General features: G+C 43.1%; 2 protein-coding genes across 3 annotated transcripts; both read left to right on the forward strand.

Annotated features, from left to right (window-relative positions):
* Positions 1–1584: 1584 nt before the first annotated feature.
* On the forward strand, positions 1585–18992 carry LOC118787334 (guanine nucleotide-binding protein G(I)/G(S)/G(O) subunit gamma-2). 2 transcript variants are annotated; one of them, XM_036542858.1, is made up of 5 exons: positions 1585–2067; positions 10001–10070; positions 16613–16685; positions 17452–17564; positions 18268–18992. In XM_036542858.1, the coding sequence occupies exons 4-5, from the start codon at positions 17478–17480 to the stop codon at positions 18394–18396; spliced, it is 216 nt and encodes a 71-aa protein (XP_036398751.1). In that variant the 5' UTR covers positions 1585–2067; positions 10001–10070; positions 16613–16685; positions 17452–17477; the 3' UTR covers positions 18397–18992. The 2 variants fall into 2 exon arrangements, with proteins under 2 accessions (XP_036398751.1, XP_036398752.1); XM_036542859.1 differs by lacking the exon at positions 10001–10070.
* Positions 18993–21109: 2117 nt separating this feature from the next.
* On the forward strand, positions 21110–25777 carry rtraf (RNA transcription, translation and transport factor). Its single transcript, XM_036542346.1, has 8 exons — positions 21110–21275; positions 22077–22201; positions 22563–22662; positions 23142–23222; positions 23553–23641; positions 24546–24614; positions 25135–25183; positions 25607–25777. Exons 1-8 carry the CDS (start codon positions 21215–21217, stop codon positions 25759–25761), a joined length of 729 nt encoding a protein of 242 aa, XP_036398239.1. The 5' UTR covers positions 21110–21214; the 3' UTR covers positions 25762–25777.
* Positions 25778–26098: the final 321 nt, after the last annotated feature.

Here is a 26098-nt window from a genome sequence, read left to right on the forward strand (position 1 = left end):
TTATACCCCGAAAATGAGGATGAGGATCATGATGATTACTGTTGTTCTTCTCATTATGTCAGTTTTATTAATTCTAGCACGCATGTGTTTGTTATATCTCTGGGGTTCTTTGTGAATGAAGAGTTTATAATGCCTGGCTCTACAACCAGCCAGATAAAAATCTTTGCTTCAGCTGGTGAGATGATTAAATCCAGGTACTTGGGCCTATATTTATTTCATTTCTCACCACCACTCATGAAGATATTGTCACTGTATCTGCCTCCCCACCCCCCAGCCGTGCACAGCCCCCCCCCCGGCTTTAGTGCTGGAGAGGATGTGTGGTGAGATCAGGAGATTGATTGTGTGATCGACACCACCTCTTACTTTGGTGAAGGTCGGGTCTCTTGCAGGGCTCCAGACCAGCTGTTCTGTGAAGCGAAGGCAGTGTGACTCACTTATAGCTACTGCACCCTCCTTTTCTCTACAATGGAGAAAAAAAAAAAATCACCATGGAGTGAAGAACGGGTGATTCACAGAAAGAGTATTTTTGGAGGGGGTTCATAAAAACTGGAATGGTAATTGTCATGAAAGCCTAGACTTTTTAGGGAAATCAAACAGACAGAAAGAGAAAAAGCCACTGCAGGTGATTAGATCACCCAGAAGAATAAACTTGTGTGTCTGTACCAATCCAGTAACAGTCTGTTTCTTTCAGTTTCTCAGATTCATTCACAGTTCTATTGTTTAACATGAGGTGCTGACTGACTGTCTACAATACAGAGCCTATAAACATTACTAAACCATTACAGAACAAAGCATACAACACATGGTCTAAATATTTAGCCTCTGGCAAAAAAAATCAGGCCTGGGATGTCAGAAGATATCTTTATTCTGAACATGAAAATGCTTGATACTATAACAGCGGTTGGATTATGAGTGGTTGAAGAGAGGGGACAGGGAAAGTACTATGAGGGAAGAGTCAAAAAAGAGAAATGAACACTTCAGTTTTGCACGCTCCTGTCCCTGACTCTGCACTCGTTCAACCAGAGGGATTGCAGGGGCATTTATCTGAAGTGTTGTAAGTCTACAGTGCTTAAAACTACACAGCTTCTGTCCTACATACAATGCCAGTTTAAAGATAATATCATGTAATCTTTTGGTACTCCCCCAATGCTCTCTCTCTCTCTCTGTGTGTGTGTGTGTGTGTGTGTGTGTGTGCGTCTGTGTGTATGAGAGTGTGTATTTGCGCGCCTGCTCTCTAAGCTCTGTACAGAGGGCCCAGAACGACAGCTTTAGGATGCCTGCTGGAATTTCTTTCTCTAATCTTCTGTGGCTTTAATATGTTAGTGGTCTAAAGATTAAAGCTTTTGATTACAGGAGCTCAGATCAGACAGAGCTCTGTGTGGGACAGAGCGCATCTCTCTGGGCAGGGAGAGATAGAGAGGGGGTGTGGCAGGACAGGACTCTGGTGCTGTGGATTTGGGCGGGAGGGGGGTCCGTGCAGTGGGCTGGGGGCAGGTTCTCATCGGCGATAAATGGCCACTTTATGCAGGAACGTCATGATCTGATCATCTTGAGAAAATTTATCTCGCAGAGAAGAAAGTCAGTGTTGCACAGAGGGGGCTCAAGAAGCCTGACAGAGGTATCAACAAAAAGGCAGCAAGAAGAAAAAGATTACGAAATCCAGCGGAGGGGCCACACGTCGAGACCTCGAAGACCAGACTCACTGTGCATGATTTTTTGTGAATATAAAGAGAGAAAGAGAGAGCAAGGGAGAGAGAGAGAGAGAGAAATGGAGGCAGCGAGCGAGTGAGGCAAGGCTCTTCCTTCATAGACAGAGGCAGGGAGGCTGTGCTGACAGAGGAGTGGGGGAGGAGGGGGGAGGAGGAAGTGGGCTCCCAGTAGCTTCCTGTAGCCTGAGCGCTGCTGGCTGAAGGGTGGAGACTGAGCGGAGCAGCGAGGCGGCTGTCAGCTGGAGCAGAGGGGCAGGGAGGCAGCGTCTGCGCGCGTGTGTCGCTTCGTGTGTGAGCGTGTGGATACTCTACCAGACTGGAGATCTCCGGCACCACGGCAGACAGAGACACAAGAGAGGTAAGGCACAATTTTCCACCTTTCTTCCACAGAATTTCTCTTTCTTATATGTACAGATTATTCGGAACAGGATAGAGTGGGGAGTATTTCAGAAGGGGGCTTTTTCTGTACAGTCATCAATTCACCCGCTATCTTTTCTTGAATGCTATGGGCAGAATGATGCTGTGGCCACTGGCCGACACACAAGGTGGAATCCCCTTCTTGGCTTGAACCAAAACCTCTCTGTTCCTGTACCGGAGGTCTGTGTGTCTGTGTGCGTGTGTGTGTGTGTGTGTGTGTGTGTGTGTGTGTGTGTGTGTGTGTGTGTGTGTGTGTCTGTGTGTGTGTGTGTTTTCATTCTCTTTACATGTGTGTTTGGTTCGCCTTCAGCAGGGCGTGAGTGTGTGTATTGGGTGTTTTTCTCTGTCATCTTGCCTTGTGTTCTGCCCCAGCTGCTGCTCCACAGATGCATCTTGCATGTCAATTTGAATTAGCGTTTAGGGGGCTACAGAATACAAAATGAATCCCGGCCAGTGCGCGTCTGAGGCGCGCGTGTCATCGCCGGGGTCCATGTTAATACAGAACAGAGCGAGATGGAATCTGGTGGTAACGCTGGCAAGGCTACACAGCCAGTGTGCAGAGCGGAGCGCAGCAGAGAGAATGGATTCTGCTCTCTCTCCAGAGCGGTGAAGGCTCGCTGTAATTTGGAGAGCGAGGAATTAACAGCATCTGTTTGTGGGAATTGCTCTGGATAAGCGATATGGGACAGGGAGAGGCTGGGAGAAAAGACAGGGAGATGCCTGAGAGAGAAACGCAGAGTGGGATGAAAATCCAAGAGGAATTCCCAGGAATTTCCCTGGGATTTCTGATCCTCCAGGAGTTTTGTGTCATTTGTAGCAACGCCCATAGCCACATTAGCTTGATCGTGTAGTCTGTGTGTGTATGTTTTTTTTTCTTTTTAAATGCATCAAACACATACACACTCAGCCTCGTTCTATGCATGTTCTGTGTGTATGCATTATTCATGAATGCATTTTTTACTAGCTGTTGCCTCATCTACATTTATGTTTTCTTATGCACTTCCCCTGCTTTTCCCATGATCTGCCCTTACATAATCACATATTCTTTCATAAAAATAAATCAAGATTCCATTGTGGCCTAAAAAATGCACACAGTAACCTAGCATCAGTATTACATAACAGCAGCATTCTCCGGCATGCCGCTCTTGTGACATGGACAAGGATGTTTGATTATTTGCAGAAGCTACAGAAGACTGTGCTGGTTGCAGGGTGCGCGCTGAAGCCACATGTTGTTTCACATTAATTTGTGCTGGAACAATGGCACACGAAATGTCACCAGAGCTCTGAGCCTCCCACTGCACGGTGTAATCATCAGACAACGTATAATGACCATGTGTGTGCGTGTGTTTCTGTGTGCGTGTGTGTGCATGTGTGCATGCCTGGGTGTCTCTGTATGTGTGTTTCTGTGTGCATGTGCGTATGCCTGTGCATTTGTGTATATGTACATGTATCTGTGTGTGTGTCTTTAATTCTGCGTGTGTGCATTCATGTGTACATATGTGTGTGCATATTTGTGCAGCTGCAGGAGAGAGAGGCTTTACAGCAGGCTGCTGCTAATTCCACTTTTTATTATTTTTCCACTCTTTTCCAAAATTCATTTTCGCCTCTCATTGAAGCCTGGGCCTTGCCTTAAGCACTGTGGCTTTCTTGTTTTGTTTAACAAGAGAGAACTGAAGAATCCAGGGCTTGGAGGAAGGGCTGAAAAACTTTCATGTGCAGCCAGAAAGTGAAAGAAAATGACCTCATGTTATAACTACAGACCCTAACAAACACAACACATCTAGGGGAGCTAGTATTAGCCTCCACCCTTACTGTTCTACTGTATGTGCTGATGCTCTCAGATGGGTCTCTGTCTTTCTTTATGTTAAGGATGTCTACATTCAAATATAAGACAGGAGCAAAGGACAGGGGGAGAGTACTGAGAGCTTGTTCTTGCCCTTTTTAGTTGACACACTCATTAGCATATTAGTGCAAATGCATGGTGAGTGAGGTTGGAATGCAGTCCAGCATGAGTAGATGGTGCACAGAGGGAATATTGATGGAAGAGAGGGTCAGGTTTTTCTTGGAGGAAGGAAAGATTCTGGCATTTTCAGCTATGTCAGTTGTGGCAGTGGTCACTTGGTTAGTGATAAAACAATTGATGTTTCTAAATGTTTAATTTGTTTCAAATATTTACGAATGTAATCCCTCTATACAGCCGAGTTATCATAGACATACTGTTTAAAGAATCTTGTCTGATGTATTCAAGATGTCAGTTTGTGGAACAACCAACTGCCCTCTGTCAAGTAAAATAGCTACCAAGAAGTGACAGCAAAAGAGATTTCCGGAATCATGTCAGTTTGCCTTAATTATATTACCTCACAGAGCAAGAGTTTAAAGAGCCTGTTCATTTTTTTTTCAGCCTACCAAAGATTCTTAGAGTAACAATAAGTATCACAATAAGAACTATTACGTGTTTTCTGAGTGCTTTGTCTACTTAAAGTTTTCAGAAAGATGGCAATAATTTCATCCCTTAACAACATGATGTATCCACAGTTGTTGTTTGGGTTGTCTGAGGATATATTCCAGTAATGTCTAAATGACTCTGGCTGTTTATATTACGTTAAGCAGCCTGAAACTGGTTGTGTTATTCTTGGCAGAGCGATTAATTTTGGAGGAAACGTTGTTTATTCCTCCTTACTACAAACAACAGTAAATCTAACCTGTTTCCTCTGAAACAGGAGCTGGTGTGCAGCAGTGGGCATGTTCTGATGCTATCTGACATTAATTGCATCATTGTGCTCCACCTATGTACTGCCTATTTAATGAAGGCCACAAAATCAAATTTGCTATCAAGATAGACAGTATTTCAGAGTAGAGAACTATGGATAATCATTGTGGAGAAACATTTAGAATAGTGAAACAGTCGATGATCCCCTTATCAAAATGTAGTGAATTGCTTCCGAAGACATTAAAATGAAACAAGCCATGCATATGGACTTTTACAGCTTTAACATGTAGAGTAGGTTAGATTGTAAAGGTTTTTTTAATAGGGTTTGACTGACAGAGGGCAGAAATACAGATTCAGACATGCAAAAATATCGCAGACTTTGGTGGCATACGTCTTTTTCCAAGCCTTTGTCATGATTTTATTCACAGTCACACTACAGAACTGTTTTGAAACAGCATTAAGTCTTTGAGCCTTGGGTCCCTAATTTTTCCTTTCATAATATATGCAAACCCCGTCCTTAGGACAACGTGTCTAATATCATGATGTATTCATATGGTCCATCAGCAAATACCACCAAAAGTTCATGACCAAACAATCAGACAAAAAGATGATTGTAACAGAATGTGTCCATATTAAGATGCATCTATTTTTAAAATAAGGGGGTAATGTTTCATGTACACAAGATAACTGTGGGAAAACGTATCACATGATATAAGGAAATGATATGCAGGACTGCATTGGCTGAAAGTTTAGAGAGTAACAGAGTAAAAATCATTTCAGTAATCATACCCACCCTTCTCAAATGCAGTTGAGAATTGTATGAACAAAACCAATTGCCCACATTGTGCATGTTCTGGAAGTAATGCATGCAGTCTAGATGCAAAAAAAAAAACTGTCAAAGTGTCACGTGTTTCATCTGGAACTCAGACCCACATCAGGTTGATGAGAAGTCCTTTGAAGCGCCCAAAAAGTGGGTAAACTTGGGTGATCCCTCAGTGCATAGAGAAAGAAATGAAGTATGATATGTCTGTGGATTGGCTGCAAGGGAATTACCCCGTGGTCCTATGCCTTTCCAGCCTGTCCTGGCTGCATGCCAGTCCCCTCACCCCTGGGGTCCAAACTTTGACCGCTGCCACATCCTCTCCCATGGGACATGCTACTTCCTACCCCCTTCCAGCCCGGGGCTCTGTGCCCCATTTGGGGTGCCACAGGAGGCCAGTTTAAGCCAAAGATGGCACAGCTGCCTGGTTTGCCTTGCCCTTGGTGGGGAGTGAAAGTATTGATGTGAGTGGGCAGGTGGTGCATCACTTAGAGTAGCTTCCTTCCGTTTCACAGATCCTCACTTTGTGCATGAGAAATGTGGCTCTCTCCAGTGTCCCTGTCCTTTCATCTTTGTTTTTGTACAGTGTGTGGTTCAGGATAGCGCCCAGATACCTAGAATGGCCTCTGAATCTCACAGTGACAAATATCTTTTTTAAACTTTGAAAGTAGCATTCCAATATTCTGTGAATCTTTGCAAGAAGGACATCGTGTGTCTGTGAGATAAAGAATTTCGTTTTAGATTCTGGTTACGTCGGGTTCTGAGGGGTGGCCTTTCCAAGGCAGTCACAGACACGTGTCTTCGGATGAACACTCAGCACTGAAGTCCACCCTGGGTTTCTGTGGGAATGCGTGCTCGCGAGGAGGGGAGAGAGAAATCGAGGGAGAAATGTGAGCAGCCCTGGCGGTGCCTGGCTGCTCCCTGGGCCACAGCTATGAATTTGTTTAATGAATCCCGGCCTCCCAGATCAGGGCATGACCCTCTCCCATCTCCGCAGCCACAGACTTCATTAACAGATCTCACAGCCAACTGGGATAAGCCATGCAGACGAGGGAGCAGGGAAGAAAGACAATGAGGGACTCCAGAACCAGGAGCACACTCTCTGACCTCTTACGCTCACATGTGAAAAGAGTCAGGGGAAGGTACTGAAAAAATGTGCAACCTATGTCTTTGCACAAAGTTGTATGTCTATTTGTCTCTCTCTACATTTGTATGTATGTATGTATGAATGCATATATCTTTATATAGTAATTTGTAATGTACCTGGAAGCTTGTATGCCGTTTGGCTTACTACGACTCAAACACACTTACACACACATACACAAATGCACACATGCATGACACGTATGGACATATGTGCACGGAGAACTGGCATGGGTGTAGGAGGAATTGAGGCCGAGAGGAGAGAGATTTCTATGTGTTGAAACAGGACTATAAGCAGCGCTGTAGGATTTGTGTGTGTGTATGTATGAAGCCTATGACTAGTGGTTTAATTCTCCCCAGTGCACCCCGCCTCCCGCCGACTGTCCCCTCCTGGTACAGAAACAGGTGTTTAGTGATGATAAAAGCACCCAGTGCAGCTCATCCTTCCCTGAGCGCTAATGAATCAATGATTCACTCGTCCTCGGATGGTGCGCATTTTCTCGTTTCGGTTCCGTGTCCCCCGCCGAAGCAGCTATTTCACTGGTTTGAAAGACGACTTGTTTCACGATGAGACTTTCCGCAAATGGGATTAAGAGTACTGTTTCGAGTCGAGTGTCAACGACTTTGGGGGTGATTAAGTGCCACCGGATGGATCTCGCTTGGCGGATTCAGGATGAATCCGGCAGGGAATTATATTCCGACTGTTGAGAATGATGCTCTCACACACGCCCACGCGCAAACTCGCTCACAAGCACCCACACACATGCAAAGGTGTTGTTCTCTCGCGAGCAGAACATCTCACTGACGCGCTAGTTGTGGCGACGGCGCAGGTAATACTCCATAATTTGGGGTAAAATTTTTCGCCATGTGGTGTCTTAGACCAGCGCCTGCTGGGAGGCATTAACACGGGCAGGGAATCTGCTGGTCTCTGCCTGGCAATGCCCAAGGTGTGAAATCAGAGAGCAGTAATTAAAGATCAATCCCTCGCTCCACCATCTGGACCATGGAGAATGAATTATTAACCTGTGAATGTCTGCCAGGAGGGAGAACCACCAGGGGGGAGGAGCAGGGGGAGGGGTCCCGTTATATGCTCATATGAACCAGCTGGCCTCACAGTACTGCAGGACCTTTGTGTATGCATACACACATAGATACACACACACACACACACACACACACACACACACGCACACACACACGCACACACACAGACACACACACACATTCATACACATGCAGAAACACACACACACACACACACACACACACACACGGCATGCACCAGCACACAAATGACTGAGTCACAGTGTGTTCTGCTTCACATGGAAGCTGCCTGTGCCTGGCTGTGCTCAGACAGTGAGCTGCATTTTGCAATGACACTAACTCGACATAGGGAATCCTGAATGAGACCACAGAGTCAAGATCTCTGAGCACTAAGAGGCCCTTGTGTGTGAGCCGGGGCAGCGCTCTGGCGACACTCTCCAATAGGGCCTTTTGTCCAGCTCCACCCAGATCAGACTAACGTTCACGTCCCCTGTGTCTGTGGTGAGTTAAACCAGAGCTGGGCCTTCATGGTGTTGGTCTATGCTGGAATGTACACAATGGCTACTGACCTATCTATGTAAATATAGAAAATGACTATACCCTAATGATAATTAGTCTCACAATACAAAATTGTATAATCAAAGTCAAGGGATGTTGAGAGCATTTGTTAGTACAGTAGTGATGATAAGTTTGTTGAAATGTGTGAAAATGATTAATTTAGTAAAAAAAGCTACTGTGGAATGGTTGTCTGTGTATTTTTCTATCACTTTTAAAAATAGCATTTGGATGTGTCACAAAAGAAGACAGAACAGAGATCTGTAGTGGCTAAAGTGTAACTGCCAACTAAAATTTGAAAATAAGCACACTTACACAATCACGCAGATATGTTCCGGATCAAACTGAGGATTGACAAGAGTCCAAAAGGCTTCATTCTGTTTCTCCAATCAAAGAACCTATGGGCAGAGAGACAGACCGAAAACAAGAGGCGGGAGGGGGTGGGGGGGGGGGGGGGGGGGGGGGGTCAGTCTGGTCTGGGTAAACATGTTGTCAATCCCTGGCTGTTCAGACTGCCTGCTCAGCACCCCCCAGACCCGCGTGCCGTCCAGCCTCCCAGAGCGAATCAAACACACGCCGTGATCGCTAAGCCCGTGGCCGGATGGACTTTCATCGTCTGGTGTTAAGGGAGCTTGTGTGGGGCGGGACAAGCTGTCCAGTCACTGAACACAAATTGGCTGTTGGTGCCGTCCTTATCCTGGTCCGTTAATTAAGCACAGAGATGCAATTTGTAGATGGCTGCTCCAAAGAACACAGGAAGTAAAATTGGATTGCACATTTTTTGGAGGGTTGATTAAAACATTTCAATGACATGCTGAAGTAACTCTCCACTCAAGAGCCTCCAGTAAGGGCAGTGCTCTGTAGTAAGTTTGTGGCTGTGTATCGTTCACTCTGGAATCGATAAGGGAGACTGCATTGCTACAGCTTTGTAGCCTTGCCGTAGCTCTCTATTGGTTAACAAGTCATGGAGGGGCGGGGGGGGGGATTGCATTGCTGTAAGGCTGTGGCACAGTATCCATCGCTGCCCAAGTTGTGGACTGAGGATTTATGGCTGTGGAATTCCCTCCCATTGCAAACCTGCTCTTGCAGAGTAATTGGCCCATTTATCAGTGGCAGCACAGCAAAATCACAGATGCATGAAAAATGAATTTGTTGGAGGGCCGAGCGAGAGAGCACTGACATTCTGAAGCTTGTCGAGGAAAACATGCTGTTGGTGCATTGTCATGAGACCACTGCAGCACAGACTTGCACAACAAACCCGCTTGTGTCTGTTTGCTTTTAAAATGTTGAAACTGGCTGCCCTGTTTCAATTTAAAATAAAATGCACAGAAGTATAACTTACTTGCATTCCTGATTACATCTGATCAACATTCTGTAAGGCATCATTGAGAATGCTGGGTTTTTGTTAAGTGTCTCAATAAAGGGCAAAGTCTGGTTTTTTATTAAAGGTTGAGAAAGCCCTGTCTGTATGCAAAGCCAAATATGCGAGTGACACAACTGGGAGTAGAAGCAGGGCTTCGCAGGCCGAGCTGCAGTTTAAAAAGTATGCATGGATTCAAGCTTAGAGCTCGGCTCTGAATGCTCCGCTTTCTTTCTCCACAGAAGAAACCAAGCAGAAACTGCTGACTGAACTGCAGTCGAAGGCCAGATCGGGGGAGTCAGCAGAGACAAGGTGAACAGTGAGATCACTGGCTGCAGTATGCTCATGTACACATGCTTCTGTGTGTGTGTGTGTGTGTGTGTGTGTGTGTGTGTGTGTGTGTGTGTGTGTGTGTGTGTGTGTGTGCGCGTGCGCTCATGTGTGCAACACTGTATCCATTCGAGGGTGTTTGTGTTTAACAGCATGTGTGTGCAGGAGCATGCGTGTGCGAGTACATCTGCGTGCATGTTTGCATTTGCGTGTTTGACTAAAAGTGCCAGAATGATCACAGACATGAAATCATTTTGCATGCACACACACAAAAAGGTTTTTGTCTATGTTAAAGATCTTTTTCCTGTCTGTGTCAGTTTGGTTAACGTCATTTGACACACTTAATACCTAGTACAAAATATGGCCCTCTTAGATAACACTGACATTCTTCATAATTTCAGAGAAAAACTGACAGCTGTAACAGAACAGGATGAACACAGAGATAATGTCTGTGTCACACAGATAGGTCACAATTACTGTGCCACTTTCACCATGCTGTGCTGTTACTTCCAAATGGGATACTGTCCTCAAAAAGAAAGATATGTGCATTAGTACATCCATAACCAACTCAAGCAACCTTTCTGGAACTTGTCTTGAGTTTGACAAGCAAATGTAAACAGGGTTACAAGATAACTTGTACTGTTCTCTAATATGACTAACATTTTGATGGTTTGGCATTGATCAAAAATTATTGCATATCTACAATACTGAAGCCCTACTTTCCTACTTTCCTGTGCTGATTTTGTTAAAAAAAAAAAAAAACTTCTAATTGTCAAGTTCCTAACAATAGGCTTGTGATATTATGGCCATTTTCAATATTTCCCATGAGATGAAAGCTAAATAATAATGTGGCCTAATTAAGAAAAAGGGTGTTTTTTTAGATAGAGTTGTTAAGACCGTTGCCAAATTTCTAATTGTTGTCCTACTTTCTCTGAGTAGAACAACCTTAACCAGGCATGTTTCACGTCACAAAGAAACCTGCAACCCCATTGAGAGCGCTCTGTAATGTTGCTCTTGTAACATTTTGCCTCTGTCAGAACCAGGGTAACTTTCAGGTGCATTTCTCAGGCTATTTCCTGGTACACAAATAGTCGTCTGGTAATTACAGGTAATAGCCACTAGGCAGGCGGCTCTTAAGACTTGAACAAACAATTAACCTATCTCCTTAATGTTTTAAAAGCCTAAATTGGGCGCCATGGGACATGCACACACACGCACACGCACACACACACACACACACACACACACACACAGATAATCCATCAGAGACAAAAGGCCTATAAAGTCACAAGGGTCTTTCTTTTTTCACGTGACATACTCTCGTGCAGGGTGTTACTTGTTTGAATTCTTACAGCTTTTTGCATATTGACAATATTTTCATTTGGACCACTTAGTGGGTTAAAAATTGTACATATTAAAATAAAACTCTCCCAGTGATGAGTGCTGTGTGGTTGTTGGAACCTTTTCAGCTGAGTGAGAGTTTTGTGTTGTTCCCTGGAGCTCCACAGTGACAGATTAAGGAAAAGGGCATGCATATGGCACACTCTCCAGGCACCCACTTTTTTTTCCCGTGACAAAAAAAAAAGCTGTGGGACTTCGCAGTCCATCACCTTTGGGCATGTTGTGAAATCCATCCACGTCACAGTGATGGGATCCATCATGGGGTCCACACGGCGAGGAATCCAAATCAACAGTGAGACGGGGGTCGTCCCGTTGTGCACCTGTCTCGCACTGAAGAGGGCGAGAGCTACAGAGAGAGGGCAGGAAGAACGTCTCACACGCAGTTTTACAACAAGGCAGGGGCTGGGTGGGATGACAATGGCCGACATGCAGATGAAGCTGTAAAAATCCAACAGATTCACCTTGGCACACGGCTTCCATACTGTTCCATCAAGGCAAATATTGATGCTGTGACATGATGTTCATAATGTGAAATTACATTCATCATACGCATTTGCGATCTCCAACACCACTGTGACTATGTCATCAATAAGATTTTTACTGCAGTAACTGCTACTCTGGACATATTTCTGAAACACTACACTCAAGTTCTACCCATTCTAAAGTCTGTTTCAGTTTGATTTTGCTGTGTTGGGTGTGATCAACCTGAGCCAGAACAGGAGCCAAAAATTCTTCAGTGTCATTCATAGGCCCCCAGTAAAAAAATTAACACCTGATTTATTGATGTTAGAGAGAACTGTCAAATGTTTCTATTTTGCCATAATATACATTGCAGTCCTCCTGGTGTTATGCTTCAGCTGAGCCAAGAGGGATAACCTAAAAGCTTTGCCCATGGATGCCTTTGTGTTCTTCTACACTGTATTAGCCTTTTGCATATTTCACAGGACCCATCAAACAGTTTTTTATTTCATGGTGTTAATCCAATTTGTAATAGATTCACACACACTGCAGGAGCCTCACCCAGAACTCTAGGGGGCCTTATGAGGCCCTGGAGCCAGGGTTTGGCCGTCCCCATCCTATACTGTCACAAAGACATGTTACACAGCGCAGCCCCCTTCTGCTCAGACGCCCTAGACCTCTCCCTGTAAGGCCAGGAGTGGAGCACCAGAGGAATCCCAGAGAGCGCACACCCTGACATCTGCAAACAATACATTATTCATCGGCTGACCCCCTTCTCCCAGACAAGTGCAGTGCTCACAGCTCCAGCATAACACGCTCATACTCTTGAAGAGTTACCAGAGGAGCTTACCACAGGGAAAAGCAGCTACGTCAGGTCTGGGGTCTGGCACTCTAAGCACGTCTCCACCCTGCATCAGGTGAAAGGCAAGAGACAGTTAATCCACTGTGTAAAGGCCCGAATATGGAGGGAAGGGAGTGATAAGTAAAGTTTGAAACCACTCTAACATCTCAAACACACCACTAACTTGTAAAATTTTTGCAGTATATAAAAGCGATTGCAATCTACAGTAAAGAGTGGTGCTCACACATTTACACTTTTCTCTATTAATGTTTCTGTTGTATTTAAGGATACACTCCTTTTCAATTGATCACAAGACTATAAATTCTTAACCTCTTAGACATCCAGCACTTACCAATATGCTTCTACAATTTCAGTGGAAGATAGGTCAAACACCAAGTGGAACATCTATTTATTTTTCAAGAGGCAGGGTCCATATAGCAATTGAACCTATTTAAATTGTCTTTTGCCACCATCTCCCAAAGTGTCTGGTTGTCTGTGACATGGCAAGGCAGACACTCCAGGGCCCTGTGAGATTCTACAGCACTAAAAATACTGACAGGAGACCCCCCAAGCACCTGACCCCAGACAGTACCAGAACCGCTCAAATCAGGCTGTCAGCTCATCACTGTCACCTCCTTCGCTTCGCCCTCAGCTCCCGATATTTACATCTCAAAATAGGAATAGGAACATGGCTCAGGGTTCGACTGCCGTTGATGGGGAAGCAACTGCAGGGAATTTTCCTGCGCATTTTATATCAGTTGAAAGGAGTGGCCATGCTTTAAGGAACATCCGAGTGGAGGGACAGTTTCACATGCTGAAAATCATCCAGTCAGCCACAAGAGAGACAATATACACTTGACTGCAGCCATGGAAAAATACAAATTTTGCAGTTTTGATGAAATTTACTGAAAAGTTTCCGTGTGTGTGTGTGTGTGTGTGTTTGGGCTTGTGTGTAGGTCAGTGGGTATATGTGTGTGTGTGTGTGTGAGAGCGCTCATGCATCCATGCATGCATGTATCCACATGTGTATATGGGTCACTATGAGCACACCTGCGTGTCCCTGTTTGCACATGTTTGTGACTGAGACACTATGGCCACACTACGGCCGTGTGTGTGTGTGTGTGTGTCCTTCCCAGTGCCCGGTGCGTTTGGCTGAAAGGCACAGAGCTTGCAGGTCTCGGGGAGGGAGTCCTGTGGGAGAGACCTGATCAATAAATAAAACATATGAGTCAGACGCCTCGGTGCTCCGGAGCTCACTCAGCTGTACTGAGGACCTGTCCCTCTTGCTCACATAAACACGCACCCACACCTGACCGAACCCCACATCCTCCCCTGCTCTCTACTCTCCAGTCAGGCCCTCTGTTTACCCACCGAGTGAGCGGTATTAGAGGCGGCCGATGTGGAGAGATTAATCGTTATCTGGAACACTTTCATTTCTGTGTCATCTGTGGGGTGGTGGGACACTGGTCAGTGGAACATATTGCTGCTGTTTGCGCTAATTCCCGAATCTGTCCTAAAGCCCATTACGGCTCGTGTCTTTGGGTGCGGGGTGGTGTGAGCGGAGGTTTACATATCCATCCAATCAAATAAACTGTATGTGTGTGTACTGAGGAATGGAACCCAGCTGCTAATTTTACTGACAGCATTTCAAACCAGTTCATCCCTTTATGTAGATGAATCTGCTGGGAACATTTGGCCCTTAATGCATATTGTGGAAGTTCACCCAAAGACCTGAGAGTTGGGATTTTGGAGTGATGCTTTGATGAACGCCTGTGTCTGGGTTAAGAGTGGATATATTAGTATTCCTAGTCCTTGGTCCTAGTAAGATTTTGCTATAGTTGTTTCCCAGCGTAATTGTATAACTGTTTATAGTGTCAATCTAGCAGTTCTTTTCTGTGTGCCCAATAAATTTTCTTCATTTTTCTCAATGTGGTTACGGTAGTGATTCTCCATGTGGTTGTGTGAGCATTTCTCAGTGTGGTTACATTATGGTTTCTCAGTTGGGTTGTATTGATGTTTGTGATTATAGAAGTGCTCCTCAGTGTAGTTGTTATGGCATTTCCTTGTGTGGTTGTGTTAGGGACGTCTCAGTGTGGCTGTGTTAGGGACTTCACAGTGTGGTTGACGTACTGTTGTGCTCTGTTTGGTTGTGGTGATGTGTTCTCAGGAAATGGTTACTTGCACGTCAGTTCAGCACGATTCAACAATTAGACTTTCACTATGGCTTCATGTGTACTGGACCCAAATATGAACTCCCTTTCTCTTCATGCCCAACTTAGTTGCCCATTCCTTTCCTATATTTTAAGCCCTTCAAACAGCTGATTTTTTGGCTTTATTAAACAGTTATTACATTTTGATTGAGCTTAGCAGTACTTCTTCCTTGGACTAAATCTGCTGCATCCTTGAATTAAAACACTAGTTTGACAAGAATGTACTAAATGAAGAGTGAGACCAGTGCTTCAAAACTCATTTACACCAAAGAGGCGAGCTAACACAAGTAGCAGAGCAGAGAAAACATTGTTTCTCTTTTGTTTTAGCCCCATGGCGCATCACATGCTACGCTCCACCATCTGACTGCGTTCTGAATGGAGATGTCAGACTCTTGCTCCTAAGAGGCAGAAGCATATCAAGTGAATAATTAAAAACTTGGTGGTCAAAAATGAATGAATCTACCGCGCATTTAGCTTTGAGATTCCTTTCTAAAACGGCGGAGGATGTCTGAGTGAGCTGGGTGGACAGCAAGGGAAAGGCCAGATGCCATGGATACAAATTGTGAGCAGGCAAAAAGTCACCGGGGGGGAAAAAAAACTGGTGGACAAGGTGCACTTAATCGATACTGACACGCTTCCTGAGGCCCACGCACTGACAGGCTATCGGTGGCCGCCCGGCCCCACACTACAACCCCCTTCCTCCCTCCCCCTCCCCCCTCCCTCCTCCCCCCGGTCTCCTGCAGGACCCCTGTTGGAGCCGGCAGGAACAGAATCAAAGTGAGAGTCAGGCAGAGCAGGGGGCAGCTCCTGACAGGACCACACGCCCCCAGCTGCTCTCTGCGTGATCCTCCTGTGCGCTCAATAACAACAGGTGTGTCACAGGAGCCATCAATATTAATATTCCCGCTCCACGCTGAGATCAGTCCTTACACTGTGACTTATAATAAAGGCACAACCCCAGGCTCTGCCGGGGAGGGAACTTTTGTTAGTATTATTCACCAGGGGATGTTTCTTTCACACCACGTCCCTTTCATCATGAAATCTACCTATATAGTATTCACAGGGTCGTTTTTTGCCCCAAATGATCCAGTATGTCTGTAATTACCCCGTGACCAAAGCCAGCCAGTGGAAATAAATTTGGTCATCAAAGTGATTAGGTGTATGCCTTCATCTACATTAATCAGAAATGATGGGAGTTGTATAATATCTCATCATGTATGTTTCCCTTTGAATCAACTGCTTTATAGAGAAACAAGACTCCTAATTGACTGCAAATTCCTGGACACCATGGCTTTAAATTCATGAGGTTTCCCACACATCACCACCTGTACCTGGCACCAGTCTAATATTGGCCAAACATCACAATCTTTGTTCCTTCTGGCAAGAAATGCCAAAAATGAGCCCGCTTCACCTCAGCTGCACATAGCCACTGATGGCCATGGTTTCCACCTGGTGTTCAATATCAGTAAATGCAGCCAACTTACATGAAGTCGACCACTCCTTTCCAGCACTGGAACAGAAATCACAGCAATGAATGTCAGAATCATAACATTATTAACAATGACCGCAGGATAGAAACAATATGATTAAAATAGAGCTTTTTTTCCACACAGGGAGTGGCTGATACAAACTATCAAGGCGAGAACACTTCAGCCACAAACCAGAGGTACATCACATCATTTTAAGGTATGTGCTCTACAGGATGAATGAAGAATGTGTGCATTACACACATCTCCACAGACCTGCTGCAAGAGGCCGTGGGGTGATAACTGTGCTATATAACATTACCTGTTTTTCTGCTCACTTTGTCATGTGCTGCCTGGTAACTGGCTGCATGAATAATGCAGCTGTGTGTGGTGAGGAGATGCCATTCTCAGCAAACACTCCTGCTTCAGTGCCAGCTCATTGCTCCAGCTCATCGTGCTCAATGCAACTAAAACTCCCATCCCAAACTGACATTCCCTTCCAGCATTTGTTTCACATTTTTCTCTTTACGCGTTTCCCTTTATTAGCACAAGTGAAAAAAAACGACATTTTTGAAGCTAAGGAAGAAATATTTACTGATACAGGATACAGTTGGAATGTTTCCTCTGGTTGGTGGGACGAAGAATGATCATACTTGTTTGTGCTGTTTTGTTGGCAGGTTCCACTGCTGGTTGAGGTTTCTGGAGTTTTGTCAGGGGTCATATGCAGAGTATAAAATTGAAACTGGGTTCATTTCAAGGCAGTAATTCGGGAACCAGATAAACAATCAGGAAACATTGCACAACCAGAATTGCCTTTTACTGACGCTATCTGCCACTCTGTGTTATTGCCACCCATTCCCAATAGTAGATCTGAAATCCACAAGCAAATGTGTACTAGCATACAAACACAGACAAACACACAGCAGTTACCACGGTACATATGGTGTACTAAACAATTCTGTCATACTGTGATTCTCTGCCCTCAGCCTGCCTAGGTGCCTAAAGAAGCCCCATGGCCAGTAACAACACCGCCAGCATCGCCCAAGCCAGGAAACTGGTGGAACAGCTCAAGATGGAGGCCAACATCGACAGGATAAAGGTAAGAAGGAGTTCTTTATCTATCCACAAAGAAAATTAGAATAAAGTTGTGGCCAGAAAAGAAAAAAACAGCCTCAGATAGAAAATGATATAAAACAATCTCTGCTGATGGACTTAGGTTTGGCTGAATGTTACTATTAGACTAATTGATAGAGGTACACAAGAGGTTAGCAATAACAATTAAATATGATGTCTAGACATTGTTATTTAGCTGTTCAAAACTAACTCCTCTCTCCTATCAATTTGATGACTGTGTACTTTCCAATAATGTCAATGTGACTGCTAGGCTGTTGCTATAACTGTATGCAAGACCTCATTAAAGTAGTCTACCCAGGCACAAGACATAGACATAAATATATTGATGTCCGACTTAGTAGTGCCAATGATGGCTCCAAACTTTATGTCTAGTTTCATTACAAGGTTTTCAGGATGAGAGGATACACTTACAAAATGACAGATGATAAGAAGGTCATTTAAATTATTTTATGGCAGCAATGTGGCAGTTGTTAGATCACTAGACTCAGGGCCATGTGCTCAACTCTTGCACCACTGAGTTAGCTATGTAATACAAACTTCGAAAAGCAGATAAGTAAGTAAGTAAGATAAGTAAGATCGAAAAGTAAGATATTCAAGATATGCAAACAAATCATCGTACATCCCTGTATGATAACGTGACATCATTAACCTCTTTGATTGTGTTCCAGGTGTCGAAAGCGGCAGCGGACTTGATGTCGTACTGCGAAGCTCATGCCAAAGAAGATCCACTCCTGTCACCCGTGCCAGCTTCTGAGAACCCCTTCAGGGAGAAGAAGTTCTTCTGCGCCATTCTGTAAACGGGCCAGGGTTCTGAGACGGCCCACCAGGCCGGGATGTGGACGCTCGATGTGTAGAATTTTCTAGCTGGGGCACGGCAATTGCCTTTCTCGAATGCTCGCAATGAGTGCAATTAAAACCAACAAGTAACACGTACATTTTAAAAAGTCAGGTGGCTATGAGGAGGTGCATGTTTTAAAGGAACCTTGTGGGTGCACAAGGGGACGCAGAAGACCCTGAAACATGACTGACAGGAAATCTAGCGAGTCTTCAAGGTGTGTAGTGTAGCAGCCCACTCTGACTGGTGTAGAGTTGTAAAAAAGAAAAAAAAAATCTTTGTGGTTCTTTTGAAAAATACAAATGTTAAGATGGATGGTTTAATGGTAAGCTAGACAGTTCTGCTGGTTGAGCTTACTGCTGGGGACAGCATTTTTATTGGAATGATTTTTAAATGTTGAGTTTATTTTTAAGTTAATTGGTTTGGCTATATCATTTAGATAGCTTTCTGTTATGTGATTACTTATTTGGCTATGTTAACTTTTTTATTATACATTAATAGATTAGCGAAATGTTTTTTAATGAAAAGTTCAAAATTTGAAAGTGGTGACATTCTTTGAATATATACATCTTTAAAGATGTTGAAAAAAATATATAAAGTTGGCAGTGATTTTGTTTTCTTCAGATACTGGCTCTCTTTTTAACATTTGTATAAAATTGCTAGCAAGTAAACTGTGTTGTGCTCAGTGCTCTGAATGTTTGTGGTGATATCAATAATAATTGCATGAAAATGGACAAACCAACCCCTGTTTTTCTTTCAATGTGGACATTGTTCATGACTAGGCAAATTTTTCATGGTAGTGCCAACTGTATAAAAATCCTAACACAGTAACACATAACACAGCAACACCAGCAGGATGAAGACCTTTCAAGCAGCAGTAATCTATTTCTCGAGACCACTGTATACTATACAACAGTATTGAAAAAGATTCAAAAACATACATGTAAAGCTCTTTACCTCTGCAACAAAGGACGCATTACTAACACCTTTAGATAAATGTCCTGTTGGGAAACCAATAACAGAACACAGAATTATAATAATCTGATCTCTCCAGTGGTCAGTTAGGAGAACTGACAAGTCATCTTTGTGCTTCTTTTACTAAATTATAAATGGAGCATATCATTTCATTTATTACTATTATATGAGCAGCAACATGTCCAGCACTGCTGTTGGGTAAAGAGAATGTCAGCCTCACAGATATGTCATCACCATGGTGATCCACTGCACACACACACTTTCAATAACAACAAGGGTGCGGAGTCTGCTGCTAAGGAAGTGTCAGCCTCACACTGTGTGCTTCATCCACCTGTAAAGCAAAAGTTTTGACATCCAATAATCACAGAGTAGGGGGGATAGAACATTTGTATAATGTAGGATGTAGGTTAATTTTGACTTAATAAATTAATATGCCTGAAGAAGCCTGTGATAACATTTCATACATGTCCTCTGTATTTACCTTATGTTACTGTAAAGGCTTCAAGGTGGAAATGTGAGGTCAGATTTCTCACTGATGCTGAAGCAAGGACAATGAGGACATGAGGGAGAATAAAGTCACAACAGTGTGCAAAGTATGCAAAGTGCAGCTATCTAGAATTATGCTTTGATCATCTTACCTCACCTTAAATATTCTACAGTTTGCATTGCTAGGTCTTAGACACACACAGGACTTACAGTATTTGAATTTCTACATCACCTTATGTGATAAAGAATAGTATTGTGTTACTTCATAGAGCAGGAAAAAACATCATCATCAGCTCACATCATTTGTTTTTCAATACAAGAACACCAAAGTAATTCACACAGGACTGGAAGATCCCAAAACCCATCTTGCAGAATGGACGGTACTTGAAGAAATTATTCTTAAGGAACAGAGTGAGGAAAGGCATTGAACTGATGATACAACTGCCAGAAGGCGTGGCCATTGAAAGTACAAACATCGTCATTTAAATCTGGATTTGAAGGACGTGCTGATGTACCAAAACCTCTGTTAAGAAAGGGGTACAAGACTAAAAAGGCTAAAATATGTACAACAGTTTGTTTAGGTATCAAAACTCTCAACTCTTTATTGACAGAATGATCAGCCTAACCGGTATGAAGTTCTTGTCATTGAACCTATGTTCTTATGTAAAGCATGACAGTGCAACATGGCTGGCGTTATACATATATATTTTTCAACTTCTCATTTTTAATAGTGAGGTGCAAATATGAACAGTACTATTCAAATTTCAAGGTTAGACTCAAGCATTCTCATAGTACAGAAGTAGGAGGCATAAACCGGATAGATTTTGTAAGATAATATATCTCATATAAAAACAGCTTTCTCTCCTCTTTGTTTTGATACAGTCGGTGAATCGACATAAATTGTGTTTTTTGAAAATGAAAACCCTTTGAGTTTTTGAAAAACTTGTCTGAGTTCTTCAATACTATATCTATATACTACCACATACATCGTTGTAATAACTTTCATTCCAAACTTTAAGATGAAATTGACAATTCTGTTAGAAGCCAGGGTTACCAAGTTCACTGAAAATATATGGTCAGCTGTTTCCTCTGCGCCCTCGTGCAGGATGTGCAGGGTAAATGCGGATACTGTGAATTTTCCGATTGGATAGCGTTATGATTTCTCACTACTCTTATTGGAGGTTAGCGCTGTCAGTCAGGTGGTGTTCGGCCGCTGTCGGAAACGCCCATTGACTATCAGAGCACAGAAAAGATTGTGAATTAAACTACATATTTAATTAAGAATAACACTATAGATTTTCCAGGCAATACTTACAAAAATGTTTCGTAGAAAGCTCACAGCCCTGGATTATCATAACCCATCTGGTTTTGATTGTAAAGGTAAGCAAAGACAGCCAGATAGAGTGACGTGGTCGCTGCAGCCTGCCGGCGAATGAGCTAACTTGGCTAACGTTAGCTAGCCACAAACGTGTTGAAATTTGGGCCCATGTGTGAAATAGCTAGGTAACTAGCTATATGTGCATTAACACAACAAAAATAGAACAACAGCTAGTAAGACTACTGTAATATTAAAGGATATTATATTTTACCTTGCTGAGTAGATGGGTAGATGGTCGGTAGGATAACGTGACGCATTAGCTAGCTAGTTAGCAGTATTGCCAGCCATCAAGCAAGCATACCAGCTAGCTATCGTTACGTGATCATTTTTGAGTGTCGATAAACCGTTGTGTACTCATAGCTGATTAACCATTTACCTTGTTAGTACCTTGTGTAGTAACTTGGCTCCCCATCTGACTTGCTAGCTAGCTAGTAGCGTTATGAGGCTAACAGTAGCTTTAAGATAATTTTGTTTGCTTGCTAACCTAATAGCCACGATTACAAGTGGGTTGCTGGCAACATTGGGACTTGTAAATATAAATTATCTATGAAGTAAGTATTTATTTCCTTTATTTCGGATAAATAATGTGTGTGATCAAAGAAATTACATATTGTTTCATTGTAGAGCAGCGTTGGCTACTGTACGGAGCTATAGGCTCTGGTAGTTATGTTCCTGTTCACACGTACCATTTCTTGGAAGGTACGCGTAGCAAGATCTTGGCCATGTGAACAGGCGAATTGTAGACAGGAACGGACGGGCACCCGGGTTTTAACGTTATCTTATTCATTTTGTGCACTGCTCAGATGAGACAGAGTTCAGGAATTTCATAGTGTGGCTGGAAGATCAGAAAATTAGACATTACAAGATTGAAGACCGAGGCAACCTGAGGAACATACACAGCTCGGAGTGGCCCACGTTTTTTGAAAAGGTGGGTAGAGATAATTAGAGTTGCCCAGTTAGCATAGAGATCTGCTGTATTGGTGCCCTTGCTATTTAACACTACAGGGAAAAGGCTTTGATCGACCGAATCACAGAGTTTGAACGCGCTGAACATTTATTATTAACTAGTTTGTTGTACCCATCCACTTGCCTAAGCTAAGTTTTAGCCAAAACACATCTCTTAACTACAACAGTCTGGGTGCAGATTCAAATCACAATTAACAATGACATTAGCCTACTTTTCCATTGGTGGTGACAGTAGTACGTGCAAGTCGGCATTCACAGCAGTTATGGCATACAGTCATGACATTTCAGTCCAGTTTTGTTAATTAATACCCTTTTATGTTCAGTATTTGCAGGATGTAAGCTGCCCATTTAAAGCCCAAGACAGACAAGAAACTGTTGACTGGTTGCTAGGCCTGGCAGTTCGCTTTGAATATGGAGATAACGGTACAGTTTCAGTTCACGTCATATTATTAGTACTGTGTTTCAGTCAACAAATCTTGTTTTAGGGGTACTCCTTATTTTATCTAAAAATGTGACATGGTTTTAATTTTCACTATGTTGCTGTAGTAGTGGCCTCAGTAATCCACTAGATGGCAGCCTTGCTTTGCAATTCAGTTCCACTTAGTGTGTAAAATTATTACATGGTCTTTTTCCATTATGGCCCTTAATAGAGGATGTACATAATCTTCAGGGAAGAAACTGTAGTGAATGGCGTGTAAATTGAAAATGTAATAGTTTTCTTATGGGGATTTTCTCTGTGACTTTGGATTTTGAGGTGACTGCAACATTTTGAATAATTTTACGATTCATTTAGCATAGATGGCTAAATCTCTGATTTAATTTTTAAAATTAGATTACATTTTACTTATTTCTGAAGTCGTGTAAGAGTTGCCCATAACACTTTGTGTCTAAACTCTCCACAGTTGAAAAATACAGGAACTGTAAGCCAGAGGCAGCTGCCAACAACACAGAAAAACCATCTGATCCACTCATAAATTTGGACAGTGAGTTTTCCTTTTTGTGCTCCATTCTTTCTTGGGCTTTGGGGTGTGGACAGCATTAGCTACTTAAAACACAGAGGTGGTCAGTCCCCCTGAAAAGGCTGTCCGGGCTTATTTTGTCCTGCCTTTAAAACTGATGACTTGCCTCCTTCATTCCTCATACACAGTCACAGGTAGGTCCAGGTAACCAGGAAACTGTTTGGAGAGGTGTTGCGTTTCAGCTGTTGATAACAACAAATATAATATGTTGGTTCTCCTTAATTTTTCATTTGACAGTGTGCAGCAATTACTGACTTTTGAAAGGTTGGCTATGTAATTTCAACACACTTTCAGGCAACAATCCTGATTTCAAGGCTGGTGTGATGGCCCTTGCGAATCTTCTTCAGATCCAGCGCCATGATGACTACCTGGTGATGTTGAAGGTAAATGGGCATTTCTGGAGTTAAAGTGCTGCTGCCAGTGAGTCAAATTGAACCTGCTCACTGCTGTTTTGAGTCATACTGGGAAACCTCTTAGTCTGTTCTGAATTGATGGCTTTCTCATATGATACTAAGACATTCACTCCCTGTTGTGTATCAAACTGTTGTAAAACAAACGCAGATCTTTACATCTCTTTGCTTGCTAGATTTCAGTAACAGTGTTATGGCTCTTCTATAGTTAGATGCAGAGAAATGTATTCTGTTTCACATGGGCTCATTTTAAATATTGAAATCCTTGGCAGTGTACAGATGCCTGTCTGTAATGTTACAGATTAGATGGTGACAACTGTCAAAAAATGAGAATTTAAAGATCAGTCTCTGAAAGTATTTCTTGAACATATGCAGAATGGATTGGCACATTGTGCAGTAGTCAACTAATTGTTGAAGTCAGTTTGATTTAATAAGGTTTTTACGGAAATTCCAGTTCCCTGTAAGCATCCATTTGAATCGTGCACTCCTATATAGCATTTGAATCAATGCATCTAGTGAAATTACTCTTGTTGTTTTTCATATGGCAGTCCCATCTCTGTTTTTCTACAGAAAGAGAGAGTGTAGTAGTCACAGTGTAGAGCACTGTTGAGCTGAACCGTAATCTACTTATTTCCCTTGTGTCGTATTGAAATTTATAGGGTGTTATTGTAGTCCAGATGCAGTGATTTGGTAAACCATTGTTCAGTGCAGTTAGCTGTCTGAAGTCCAACATCTTTCATAGTCAACATTATTAAACTTACAGTAATTGACTAGCTCTTATTCAAATGGGGAGCAAAATATCTACAAAATATTTAACGTGATTTGTTCAGTTCATCTGTGAACATTGAGTTGTGCTTTCCCTGCTGTTTTCTTCCAGGCTATTCGGATTCTCATTCAAGAACGGTTAACGCCAGAAGCCATAGCAAAAGCTAGCCAGTCGAAAGAGGTAAACCAGAATGTTGACTGTTTCAAAATTTTACACCTTCCTAAAAGTGTTTCCCAGCTGTGGTCCTGCAGTTCTCCTGTAAATACAGGTCTTTGTTCAAACTGAGCTGATGAGTTGTTTGCTGAGTACTGCTCTGTGTTTGACACCTCTTGGAAGATGTGTGCATTTCAGTAGATGTGTTTTGTTGGAAGTATACTTAGGCTAGTAAAAAGGTAAAGGTGTTAGTATATACATTCTTCCCCGTTATTGGCAGTTACCTTTGAAACTTTTCTTTTCTGATGGACTTAAAACTGATAACTGTTGGTCTCCAATACAGGTAAAATTCACCCAAAACTGCAGTCAAATATAATTATTAGAGCTCACACAAACCAGAACACTCCAGGTACCACAGCTGAGAAACACCTCCTTAATATATTGAGTCTAAAAGCCATGTCAAATGCCAGGATAGAGCTTCATGTTTTTTTTTAGCTGATGGGTAGATTTATTTTTCCTTATCTCATGTTTTTTTTCTCTCTCAAAGGGTTTGCCAGTGTCTTTGGATAAGCACATCTTAGGCTTTGATACAGGAGGTAAGGTACCAACACACTTCCACCATAAGATGGCGCTCCAAATCTGAATTGAAATGTAGTCGATCTATGAAGCAGAGAGAAGAGAGAGCGCAAACACAGTGCTTTGTAGTACAGTATCAAGTTGGGGAAATGGTACAGTAGCTCCCAGCCAAGCCAAATATACAGGTGCATGTTTGCAGGACTCCCTGTTATCTGTCCATGTAAATCATTACTGTCTGTTAACCTGTCTCATTGCCGATAGAGAGGAGACAGAAGTGACAACTTTAAACAATGCCCTGCTTCTAACACCAGCGAGATGCAGAGGAGTGGTGTTTCATGCAGCACTATGGCAGCAGTAGTGGCCATTATCTGGAAAAGACGTACCAATACATTCATTGTTAACAGTGCCGTTCAGCCATTTTGTCCGCTTCTCTCCAAACGCAGACGCCACTCTGAATGAGGCCGCGCGGATACTGCGGCTGCTGCACATCGAGGAGCTGCGGGACCTGCAGACGCGGATCAACGAGGCCATCGTGGCCGTGCAGGCCATCATCGCCGACCCGAGGACTGACCACCGCCTGGGGAAAGTGGGCAGATGACCGGCCGGCCGCACCAGCCCAGCCCACACGCGCACGCGTTCAGTGCTGAATCTGCACAGCCAAATACTCTGGGGTTCTTCAACTCCCTCTCCCTGGAGAAGCCTGTTTTTTTGTTGTTTTTTGGGGGGGATTTTTTTTTTGTGTTTAATTTTTGAAGAAGGATCAAGAATGGGACACCGAGTGTCTTGAAAAGGCCATACAGTCGTGTGGAATGAGTGGAATGGTGCATGTGTTGGAACAGAGATGCAAAATGCATTAAAAAAATGAAATCCTTGTTTCTGCGGCATGTCTCAAGAGGGAGGTGGAGTGAGTGATCAGACATTGTGTGTGTGTTGCA

The sequence above is a fragment of the Megalops cyprinoides genome, chromosome 12 (genome assembly GCF_013368585.1).
Source record: "Megalops cyprinoides isolate fMegCyp1 chromosome 12, fMegCyp1.pri, whole genome shotgun sequence".
NCBI classification, from domain to species: Eukaryota; Metazoa; Chordata; class Actinopteri; order Elopiformes; family Megalopidae; genus Megalops; species Megalops cyprinoides.

What these genes read in the sequence shown, in the direction of transcription:
- LOC118787334 (XM_036542858.1), top strand. Translation starts at nt 17,478, where the DNA reads ATGGCCAGTAACAACACCGCCAGCATCGCCCAAGCCAGGAAACTGGTG. An exon ending in CCAACATCGACAGGATAAAG is followed by an intron (nt 17,565 to 18,267) that starts GTAAGAAGGAGT and finishes ATTGTGTTCCAG; the next exon opens with GTGTCGAAAGCGGCAGCGGA.
- rtraf (XM_036542346.1), top strand. Translation starts at nt 21,215, where the DNA reads ATGTTTCGTAGAAAGCTCACAGCCCTGGATTATCATAACCCATCTGGT. An exon ending in GGCCCACGTTTTTTGAAAAG is followed by an intron (nt 22,202 to 22,562) that starts GTGGGTAGAGAT and finishes TTTTATGTTCAG; the next exon opens with TATTTGCAGGATGTAAGCTG. An exon ending in AAGCTAGCCAGTCGAAAGAG is followed by an intron (nt 24,615 to 25,134) that starts GTAAACCAGAAT and finishes TCTCTCTCAAAG; the next exon opens with GGTTTGCCAGTGTCTTTGGA.